Below are 11,952 nucleotides of genomic sequence, written 5' to 3'. Positions count from 1 at the left end.
GTGCTGAGAATTTCTTTATTGATGCCCTCCTGATCAAAGCCCGTGCAACGCTCACCATTTTCTCACCCGCATCAAGCTTCTTTATTATTGCCACTTTCGTTTCAAATGAAATGGCTTGCCTCTTCCTTGCACTACCACCCTCACTAGAAGCCTTTCGCTTTTCACCAACCATATTGAATAATGGATGCACGAGATATTTAATGATAAAAATGAAAAAACTTCTTTGCGCACTGGAGATACGTTCACGCACTTACGCACTGCAACGATACTGGGCAGAGGAAGGTGGATGCTGGGTGAGCTCTCACAGCGCCAGTCGTCGGTATTAGTGGCGGAAAGAAGCACTACTCGGAAAAAGGCGCGCAATACAAAATCTAACTTACAGAATCTCTTTCCGAACATTTTTCGACATATGCCATATGCGCAGACATGTTCGTATGTACCGTTGTCCATAATTCGAATGTTCGTAAGTAGGGGAGCGTCTGTATATATTACTTCTCGTTGGCTGCTCGTAAGAACATCTGGGGCACTGGCTCCGCAACTCCTCGTGTAATATTTCTGGTCGCAACTCCCTCTTTGTATATAATATCTCTGCGAGCACTGGGCGGAGCGTTGCATTTTTTTCAGTGTTCCCCCCGAGCCTGTTAGCTCCTGTTGGCGGAGCGATCGCTAATTCAAGACCACTTCTCGTTGGCAAGTGGTCGTGCGTTATCCTATTGTGAGGACATTTGTGTGCATCATTTTCAGAATATTTTGAAGGGAATACAACAGCAAACAGCCCATCGATACTGAAAGTCAGGTTGGAGGCGGGGCAAACAGAGCCAACCCGGCCGGAAGATTGGTATAAAAATGTAAAACAAAATTAGAATTAAGTTTAGTGTAAAGTTAGATTAAATTTATTTTTGAGTGTCTGCATCGTAATTCAAGTTCATTTAAATTTGTTTGTTATATTATGATTCACCGGTGCAAAAGGTCTCTTCCCGAGCACCCCCAACCCCTGCCTCCCTGTATGTCACTGTCTCTACCCTCTGCGAAATCCGGCTATTTTTAGTTCTATTAAACACATTTTAGTAATATTAAACCACTAGTTATGTGTTACTTTGTTAAAAGATGGCGATTAGTCTGAACGAACAGACTTTTTGAAAATGTAATATTTATGTAATTCCCAAAACATTTGGCCATGACTGTATATTATATTAATAAGCATTACCGTATTTAAGCATTATTATATTAATAAGCCTATGTCAATGGAGCTGTTATGTGATCAAATTTCTTTCCATAGGTGCATGTAGATGGCAAACGGGTCGATGTCCTCGGGCAGTGGAACCTGGCTTCTCCTTTGCTACCAATCACTATTAATAGTAAGCATAGAATGTTACAGGTAAGGCACAAAAGATACGTACATCTTCTGCAATTAAAACATGACAACGTTAGTATTGTCTCTATGTTCACAAAACTTAATATTTTTTGTCTAGTGTCTATCTCGTGATGCTTCAGGACACATAGTTCTACAGTACCTGGGCACATCGGTGAGATTTTCTGAAAGAAATATCAAATACCAAAAATATCTATACACATATACAGCCTCTTTCAGGAAGTTAGTCATCCCAGATGGGCACACAGCTCCACGGCCTTGTCTGTTTTGATGGTTTGCACCTTGATCAAAAAAGGGTTTAGACTTGTTGGGACTAGGCAATTTAACATTGCTTAAATTTATACGTTTGTTAGAATATTAAAGGTCCCATTCATTCTTATTACCGTATTTAATCGCATATAAGCGTCATTTGTCGGAAAAAAATGATGACTGAATTGAGGGTACGGCTTATATGCGCATAAAAGACGACATCCACGAAACAGTAAGGCGACAAAATGCCATAACGCAAGAAAATGCCGCCGATATGGTCATTTATTTCAAAATAGAGAAAAGATAAACAGATAGAACGATAATCAAATTTTAATTTGACGTCTATGAATGAAATTCAAGAAAAATCATTACACGTGGTATTTCTGATATATTGTATGAATCAAAAGCATATTATGAGGGGCAATATCATAAGTTAATATTCCTGTCTTTTGTAACTGCAAAAATCAATTTATTCAATTTGAAAAAATAAATAAGTCTATCTTGATGAGAACCCGATGCATTTTAATGACATAAATTACAATTTCCTTACCAGAAGTTTAAGACGTTGTGGCGGACAAATTGCTTCTAATATCAAAATATCTCGACTTTTTTTCGATGGTTCATATTACTGCAATAGTTGTCACTTTCGAAAAAGAAATAAAAAGAAAAAAATATCGAAGCGGAATTTTGTTTTATTTCGTAATCACAAATGTACAATACCGTATTTTCACGACTATAAGGCGCACTTACAAGTCTTAAATGTTCTCCAAAATAGACAGGGCGCTTTATAATAATAATCCGGCTGGATTTACAAAAGAACTGCCGCTAGATGTTGGCGTCAACAGAGCATTCAAACCCTAGACTGCGAACTATATATATATGTATATATTATATATGGATAAATATTGTAGCACATTAATTCTATGTTCATCGTTCAACTGTGGTCCGAGCTTTCAGGAAGGCAGAAATTACTGACTCGATTAATGACGACTTTGGTGAGATGCCCACCTGTTGAGTTGAGATGAGTTATTATGCTATTGCTGTGTCACGAAAATACTAATGCTTTAACCTCTGAGAAAATAAAAAATAACTGTTGTTTATTCATGTTGGGAGTGAATGGAGTTGTTAGAAAGCTGATTTGTAATCTATTAATAAAGTTTGGCTGACCTATCTGACTGTTTTGTTGACATTCCCTTTAGCGCAGCACCATCTAGTGATAATGCGGAGCGGTGCGCCTTTAAAAGCGGTGCATCCTGTGTATGTGTCAAATACAGAAATAGCACTCGTTACTGACACTGCGCCTCTAAATGCGATGCGCCATATAGTCGTGAAAATACGGTAATTTCCTTTCTGTTTCCGATAGGGTGGGTATCGTGTTGTCTGCACGTAGACAAATTCAAAAAGGAAGTAAGATAAGCACAACCAGGAAATATGCCCATAGCGGTATACATAGTGTTCACCAAGTCTCTGGGAGCAATAATAGCATACACATTACGCAGGTATCAAGGTTTATATTTTAACGATCGACCGCAGACCTTCGATCAGCTTTAACTATTGTGATGTGCTCTCATGGTAAACGCTACGGTCAGAGCACGTTTAACCACGGTAATATGGTGGCGCCCTGAGCGAGCAATAGCAGGCACAAGTAAGTGTACTCGCGCCTGGCCAAGTTTTTTCATGTTTTATGCAAGATACGGGTTGTTTTCCTTGAATTCTATTCATAGACGTAAAAATACATTTTGTTTAGCGTTTTATCTTTTCTCTATTTTGAAATAAATGACCGTATTGGCCGCATGACATCATCGCGTCATGGGTCGTCAACTTGCATGTTTTTATGCGCACATAGGATGTACCCCCGATTCAGTCAACATTTTTGTCAGAAGCGGCTTATATGTGAACAATCCTATGTAATATGTCATATTCATTGGACTGTTCGTCATGACACTTACCTGACTCTTCAGTGTAAAATCAATTATATCAGTTGTCCAGTCTAAATTAAAAGACGTAAAACAAGAGAGCTTCCAATAAATAATATATCATACTGGCTTATCTGATTATTAGACAGTATGAGTACCTAATTTTACTAACACTGATCAACACTAGTATTTGGATTACAATGGGACCTCAGCATACGTTGCCCTGACATACGAGCAATTTGAGATACGAGTAAAATTTTGAGCAAATATTTATCTTGAGATACGAGACTAATTTTGATATACGAGCAGACAGTGGACGCGAGAGGCTGCTCATAAGAACATCATGGGAACTGTCTCTCTCCCTGCAACTCCCTCGTGTAATGTTTCTGCGAGCACTGGGCGGAGCGTTGCATTTTTGCTGTGTTTTTTCCCCGTTAGTCAGTGCGAATGGCGTAAATACTACTTCTCGTTGGCAAGTGGTCGTGCGTTATCCTTTTGTGAGGACATTTGTGTGCATCATTTTAGGAATATTTTGAAGGGAATACAAAAGCAAACAATCAATAGGTTGAATGTGAGAGTCAGGGTGGAGGCGGGGCAAATAAAGCCAACCCGGCCGGAAAAAGAAAGGTATAAAAATTTAAAACAAAATTAGAATTAAGTTTAGTGTAAGGTTAGATTAAACTTATTTTTGAGTGTGTCTGCATTGTAATCCAAGTTTATTTAAATTTGTTTATGTTATGTTACGAGCACGTTGCCGTGCAAAAAAACAAGGCTTGGGTTCCACATTGAAACCCTACTTGCGCGATGTATTTTTCATTAGAGGTTGAGATGGACACCTTGACAGTATCTTACACAGACAGCGAGACAGTACATGGAAGATTGAACAATAATAACGGTAATCTCTAACAAGTATCATAACAAACTCTCTTCGTTACCGTAAATAAATGGATTCACATTCAAGATACTTAGATGCCTTTCTCATTCTATTAATATTATTATTACCATTATACTGTTAGTGTCACCATTGTCGCCATTGTTATCATTGATATCATTATTATTATCATTATTATTATTATCATCAGGGGCAATTTAGAGTGTCCAATCAGCCTACCATGCATGTTTTGGAATGTGGGAGGAAACCCACACAGATGGACATGACCTGGATTTGACCCCAGACCTGTGAGGCCGACGCGCTAACCACTCGTGTCAACGGGCCGCTTGTATTGTTGTCATTATTGTTGTTGTTATTATTATTATTATTATTATTATTGTTATTTATATTAGTGTTGTTGTTATTATTATTATTGTTGTAATTGTTATTATTATTTTATATATTCTTATTTTTTATTTTTTTTACAGTTTAAAGTTCGCATTTTGTCCAAGTTCGCTGCAGAACTGAATTCTTATATGCCAGAGAAAATTCCCGAGGATACCAGCAATATCCTGCGTTCACCTATGCCTGGAACAGTAGTGGCTGTTACTGTAAAGGCTGGGGATAAGGTAAGACTTGATTTGTGCGCACGGTGTGCAAATTATGTGGGATCACATGATGTCTAAGACAAATTACTCTGAATACATTGAAATTTTGGAGTTGTGTAAAATGGCAGAATGACTAGAAAATGATTTATTACAAATAACCAATTCCAATTCATTTGGGATGTTCTGTCAGACAAATATAAATTGAATATAGAAACTCACACATATTGGTAAAGGTTACTTAATAAATGTTAGAGAACTGAGGGCAGTAATTGTTAAAGCTTTGTGGGTGGAATTATTTCCCATTTTTGCTTGATTTAAACTTTTATCTATTCAACAATATATATATGTATATGTCAGCGGCGGTCCGTGAATTTCCTAACGACCCCTTCAGCTGTCTGAATCAATCCAACCCTCAAAAACTATTTTATGACTATAAAACCTCTACTGCAGCTACAGCTGCGACACATAAAAAAACATCAATAATAACCTCATACAATTGAAATATGCTTTAGGAATATAGCCATATTTTACTCACCAAAAATCCTTTTTACCTGCACACAAAATCCATCCTCCTTTCTTTCCTCCTTTTCTATCGCCATCGAAGCTAATGCTGAAAGTCGAGCCTGTCCTGTCGTATTTCTGGCATACATTTTTATTCGATTTAGTGCTGAAAATGTTCCTTCCCGGTTGTGACAGGCTTGCTTGCTTCGTAGTTGTCCGACCTTTCTTAATGAAGTCCAGCTTTTCTTGAAAAGTCCGTCTTGAAAATGGCTTTGACAGTAAATCTGCAAACAAATCCATTTCTTCTCCTCCTTCAGCCATTGCGGGTTGACAAAACCGCTATTAAATCAACACAACAATATATTTGCTTGTGCAGCTCGCTCCAGATACAGTTTGGTAGCTCTGGCTAGTCCATACTATCAGTAGCCAATCATAGTTGGTGAAAGCGATGACGTATCCCTACGCCTGCTAGAAGGCAATGAGGTATCCCTACGCCTGCGAGAAGGCATTGTGGTGTCGCCAACTCGAGATCTGATTGGTTAAAGCAACAGTTTTATCGACACTTGTTTTATGCAGCAGAGCCTGCAAAACTGACTGTGAAGGCCTTAAGGCAGATTTCTGACCCTGGGAACAAATAATGGCTGAAATGTGATTGAAAGAAGCTTAAATGTGAAAACACACATCTGGAAACAGCGCAACCAGGGGAAAAGCAATGATAGTGATAGGTTGTAGATGACAGACAATTTGGAATTATTTAATAAGTATTCATAGACAAAACATAATTAACATCAGTCTGTGATTCAGATATTTTTTTAGGCCAGCAGAGAAGGCCTTGCAGGCCCTGACGGTCTACCACTGGTATATGTACAGTTGTGGTCAAAAGTTTACATACACTTGTGAAGAACATAATGTCATGGCTCTCTTGAGTTTCCAGTTATTTCTACAACTCTGCTTTTTCTCTGGTAGAGTGATTGGAACAGATACACTTCTTTGTCACCAAAAACATTCATGAAGTTTGGTTCTCTTATGACTTTATTATGGGTTAACAGAAAAAGTGATCAAATCTGCTGGGTCAAAAATATACATACAGCAACACGAATTAGCAATTTTGGTGACTTAGAAAGTTGTCAGTGAAATGAGCTTCATAGCATGGCCCCTTAACTTCTTGTGAGTGATTATGAGTGACTACAGCTGGTGACTTCTCTGAGGCCATTTAAATAGGGCTCATTGGATGCAAACGCCCACAAACGCTACAATGGGAAAGTCAAAGGAGCTCAGCATGGATCTGAAAAAGCGAATCCTTGACTTGAACAAGTCAGGAAAGTCACTTGGAGCCATTTCAAAGCAACTGCAGGTCCCAAGAGCAACAATGCAAACAATTGTTTGTAAGTATAAAGTGCATGGCAATGTTTTGTCACTGCCACGATCAGGAATAAAACGCAAGCTATCAGGCCTTTGAGGCCTTTAACCCCAAGTACACCATGCCTATCGTCAAGCACGTGGTGGTACTATTATGCTAGGGGCTGTTTCGCTACCAATGGAACTGGTGCTTTACAGAGAGTAAATGGGATAATGAAGAAGGAGGATTACCTTCAAATTCTTCAAGATAACCTTAAGTCATCAGCCCGAAGATTGGGTCTTGGGCGCAGTTGGGTGTTCCAACAGGACAATGACCCCAAACACACATCAAAAGTGGTAATGGAATGGCTAAATCAGGCTAGAATTAAGGTTTTCGAATGGCCATCCCAAAGTCCTGACTTAAACCCCATTGAGAACTTGTGGACAATGCTGAAGAAACAAGTCCATGTCAGAAAGCCATCAAATTTAACTGAAATGCACCAATTCTGTCAAGAGGAGTGGTCAAAGATTCAACCAGAAGCTTGTGGATGGCTACCAAAAGCGCCTAATTGATGTGAAAATGGCCAAGGGGACATGTTACCAAATATTAGCGCTGCTACTGTATATTCAAGCTTTTTTAAAATGTATTTATTTTCTTAAGTTAGGGATTATATGCAGTACCTCAAATGATCACCACAACACTTATCAAGCATATGCTTTGTTGCAATTTACATGTAGGTTGCAGAAGGCCAAGAGATCTGTGTGATTGAAGCCATGAAAATGCAGAACAGTTTGACAGCTGTCAAGCAAGCAAAGGTTAGTGTAGAACTATTAAGTAAACAAATCATACACCAAGTCTAAGAATGGATGAATGAATTTTTTAAATACACGTTTATACTGTTAATGCCAATGTTTGTTTCTTTAGGTAAAGAGTGTCCATTGTAAGCCAGGTAAAACAGTTGGCGAAGGAGATCTGCTCGTGGAGCTTGAATGAATCAGGGCCCAGAATGTTAGTAGAACCAGTGTCCCTAGCAGATTGACATCTGAAAGAGAGAAGTGTTAAGCCTCATTAACAATTTAATTAATAAATTAAAAATATATACTAAGAAAAAAAATGACTTTCAAATATGTAGTTACTTTCCTGTTTGTTTCTAAACTATGGCTTTTCCCTGACTTATTTGTAAGTTGTAAGTGTTATTCTACATGCTCCTACCTTTCTTTGTGGCATTGTCTGGTGGATATTACAATTATTGAAATAAAACAGATGGACAATTCAATTGAATTAAACTAAAATGATGACATTTATAGATTCTCAAGAATCAGTGTTCAGGCTTTTGCTTGCTGCATTGGTTTTCATTTTATTCAGTTGCTTCATTCATTCATCTGTTGCTACATACTTCAAAAAGAATATAGCACAGGTTTAAATTGACATGTTTGGTGATGTACTTTGTTTTGATTTGCATTCCACAATGGTTATTTGACAGAAATTCATGCCTCAAAGCTATGGTTCAGTGACACTTTTAAAACATCCTGTTTAGAATTTGGATGGTGTCCCCAAAGGAAGCGGTTTTCTCGGAATGCTGCAGGACCATCTTATGCCAGATAATTTGAAGCTCATTATTTTCAATAAACATAACAAACATTTCACAACCATTGGAAGGCTTCACAAGCTTTAATTTGTACCATTTACCAACGTGGCCATAGTCTCGCGGGTTACAAACGGATCCAAGCAACACTGACAAAATTGGGTGACAACAAGAAAGCAACATTGAACTGTTAAAATAATCAAGACAAAATAAGTGGACATGAACCTTATACAGTGCACTTAGCGCTACTCTTCCAACAGAGGTGGAGGAATAAGTTTAAGACTGCAAACATCTTGAGCTGAGTGAGCTTGAATTTGTAAGGCTGGCCTCTTGTTTGTGTGTTGGTGGTGAGACAGCTCTGCCAGTATGGACAACTTGGGAGTTGAAGGCAGTGAGGGGATGGATGTGAGACAGAGAACACATAAAAATTAATAATAATTCATTCATTCATCTTCCATACCGCACATCCTCGTAAGGGTTGCAGCAATTTTTGTGTTAGAAATATATTTGTCTCGCAAAAAATATATATTTTAATTTAGGCCGCAGAAAATAGATATATTTTAATTTTCGCCGTAGAAATCAATAATTGAAAATTATTGCAATATATTTCTAAATTCAGTTTGTAATATTTTGCAAATTTACTAAATAAATCTGTGTAACTCGCTAAGTTACAAGGAAATTTATCACCGCACCATCTAGAACTTGCTCTGGGGTGCAAAATTCCTCGGTACGCGACTTTAAGGAATTAAACAAAATATATTTCAATAAGGGTGGCGCGAGTACCCGGAGGAAACCCACGCAGGGCCGGGGAGAACATGCAAACTCCACAGCGGTGGACGTGACCTGGATTTGAACCCAGGACCCCAGAGCTGTGAGGCCTACGCGCTAACCACTCGCGCCGCCCGCTGCGGAAAATGGCCGAGGAAAATTATTGGAAATAAGTGAAGAGTACACAGACAGACGCGCGCGCCACCAGCGGGAATCGAGCCTGTGCCTACCCACACCGAAGTCAGGGAAGTGAACCTCTACACCAGGGGTCGGGAACCTTTTTGACGAAGAGAGCCACAAACAATTCATATTTTCCAATGTTATTCCTTGTGAGCCATACTACCAATATAAAAGTCAAAATACATACATGTAAACAAGTGCCTTTTCAATTTTTTTTGGTAATTTCAACACTTTTAAAGTGGAAAAAAACTGAATATTTTTTTAAAAGATTCTCATGCTGTTGCTAATCAATGAGGATGCATTCCCGAAGAGTCTACTGCAAAAAAAGAAGAAGATTAAAGCAAAAAAAGAAGATTTAAGCAGTTCTAAATGTAATATCTCAGTTCTGTCAACAGCGATTTCCATATTTTAGCTCACAGGTTAGCAAAGAGCCAGATGCACCCATCAAAAGAGCCACATGTGGCTCCCGAGCCATAGGTTCCCTACCCCTGCTCTACACCATCAAGCGGCTTGATAATAATAATAAATAAAAATGCCCCTCATCTTGAACCGATTGAGTATTGCAAATTACTTACCCTTGATTGTCCTTTATATAAACAACACAGCTGATCCCAGGATTGTTCTTGTTGAAAGTCCAGTGTTGACTCAAAAACCTGCATTATAAGAATGATTTATTGAGGTTAATTTTATTGTATTAATAAGTTACATGTATGCAATTTGCTTTATGACCCTGTTTGCAAAGAGAAACTATGGTATGAATTAAGTAAAATTTGTACAGACACTCCCCTACTTACGAACGAGTTAGGTTCCGAGCGATTGTTCATAAGTTGAATTTGTTCGTAAGTTGATTCAGTGCTATATTTTGTATTATAATATATGTTTAATGCCTATATAAGTATATTGAAGGTTTATATAAGTGCATTGGTATGTTTAAGGCTTGTATAAGTAACCTGCATTGGTTTGTACTGAAAAAAACATTTAACGAACGATCGTCGAACGATGCAAGTTGAATGCCCGTGCAACGCTCACCATTTTCTCACCCGCATCAAGCTTCTTTATTATTGCCACTTTTGTTTCAAATGAAATGGCTTGCCTCTTCCTTGCACTACCACCCTCACTAGAAGCCTTTCGCTTTTCACCAACCATATTGAATAATGGATGCACGAGATATTTAATGATAAAAATGTTCTTTGCGCACTGGAGATACGTTCACGCACTTACGCACTGCAACAAACTGGGCAGAGGAAGGTGGATACTGGGTGAGCTCTCACAGCGCCAGGCGTCGGTATTAGCGGCGGAAAGAAACACTACAAGAAGTAGCTGAAAGAAGCCAGGCTCACAGAACAAAGAAAGTTGCAAAAACATTAAAGTAAAAAGTATAAAGTACAAAGTAAAGTAAAGAGGAATGTATTAAGAAATAATAAAATGTAATTTAAAAAAAGATAGAAGGGCTGTAAAACACGAAAAACATAAGAATATACAGAGCTACTGTCACTGGCTTCCGCGTGATGGCACCATCTTGGGGAGAAAAAAAATAAAAAAAGGAAAGAAAAAAAGGAAGAAAAAAAACCTATGCGCAGACATGTTTGTATGTACCGTTGTTCGTAACTCGAATGTTCGTAAGTAGGGGAGCGTCTGTATATAATATTTTAAATGAATGAGAATGCAATTAATCTTACAAAGGGATGCCTCAAAAAATATTATTATAGAGTATGGAAATAAGTTAAAAAAATTCATTGTGAAGAAGGAATGTATGGATTTGTCAGAAGACGGGGAAAAATGTAGAGTGAAAGACTGGGCAGAGAAAGAACAAGCTTTAACCTCACTGAAATAAAGGTTTGTTTTGAATTATAGAGGCATAACTCTGGGTTTTAGTAATGAAATGATTTTGTGGGTAACTCTGAATATAATCTTTGATTCTTCTCACAGGAACACAGAGGAGTTCACTTTTAAAGAATTACTACTGACAAATATCGTCATTACCTTTTTCCTACGTGCTTCGTCATGATGCACGGATAAAAGTCGAGTCTGAAAAAGAAAAGAGTGTTCAGTAGTAGTCGAAACCCTCATGCTGTTTATGTTCAGTACATACAGATAAACCTTAATGTACCAGACCGGAATCCACCCAAACAGTCCCCTAACACAACGAAGAAGAAATAAAAAGAAAAAAAATTCAAAGCGGGGGAAAAAAGTCACATAAGCAGTACTGACATGGTAAACCTTACGAACCGATTTATCAAGGCTACTTGCTTCTGGCCAGTCAGAGCAGGTTTAACTACGGTAAGATGGCGGCGCCCTGAACGAGCAATGGCAGGGACAAGTGAGTTATTTCACATTTTATGCAAGATGTTTTTTCTTCTTGAATTTCATTCATAGATGTCAAAATAACTTTAGTTTAGCGTTTGATCTGTTTCTCTTTTCTCTATTTTGAAATAAATTACCGTATCGCCCGCTTTGTCTTGCGTTATGGTGTTTCGTCTTTGTCACCTAGCAGTTTTGTCCTTGTCGTCTTTTTATGTGCATAAAAGCCATACCCCCGATTCAGTCATCGTTTTTTGTCCGA

General features: G+C 38.2%; 2 protein-coding genes across 17 annotated transcripts in view; one reads left to right on the top strand and one right to left on the bottom strand.

The window, feature by feature from the left end:
• Positions 1 to 8,160, top strand: part of pcca (propionyl-CoA carboxylase subunit alpha) — a 139,935-nt gene extending 131,775 nt beyond the window's left edge. For all 3 annotated transcript variants that reach the window (XM_077613364.1, XM_077613363.1, XM_077613365.1), the window contains 5 exons: positions 1,280 to 1,378; positions 1,473 to 1,526; positions 4,897 to 5,037; positions 7,594 to 7,671; positions 7,781 to 8,160. In XM_077613364.1, coding sequence (XP_077469490.1) covers positions 1,280 to 1,378; positions 1,473 to 1,526; positions 4,897 to 5,037; positions 7,594 to 7,671; positions 7,781 to 7,849 — 441 coding nt within the window. In that variant the 3' untranslated portion in view covers positions 7,850 to 8,160. The remainder of the gene's footprint in view (positions 1 to 1,279; positions 1,379 to 1,472; positions 1,527 to 4,896; positions 5,038 to 7,593; positions 7,672 to 7,780) is intronic.
• Positions 6,256 to 11,952, bottom strand: part of vps8 (VPS8 subunit of CORVET complex) — a 192,203-nt gene continuing 186,506 nt past the window's right edge. For all 14 annotated transcript variants that reach the window (XM_077613355.1, XM_077613349.1, XM_077613362.1 and 11 more), the window contains 4 exons: positions 11,373 to 11,417; positions 9,965 to 10,042; positions 8,667 to 8,815; positions 6,256 to 7,898 (listed from right to left, as the gene is read on the bottom strand). In XM_077613355.1, the coding sequence (XP_077469481.1) occupies positions 8,687 to 8,815; positions 9,965 to 10,042; positions 11,373 to 11,417 (252 nt within the window). In that variant the 3' untranslated portion in view covers positions 6,256 to 7,898; positions 8,667 to 8,686. The remainder of the gene's footprint in view (positions 7,899 to 8,666; positions 8,816 to 9,964; positions 10,043 to 11,372; positions 11,418 to 11,952) is intronic.

This window comes from Stigmatopora argus, chromosome 11 (assembly GCF_051989625.1).
Source record: "Stigmatopora argus isolate UIUO_Sarg chromosome 11, RoL_Sarg_1.0, whole genome shotgun sequence".
Classification (NCBI taxonomy): Eukaryota; Metazoa; Chordata; class Actinopteri; order Syngnathiformes; family Syngnathidae; genus Stigmatopora; species Stigmatopora argus.
The sequence above is the reverse complement of the archived record's forward strand: the minus strand, read 5'-3'. Positions and strand labels throughout refer to the sequence as shown.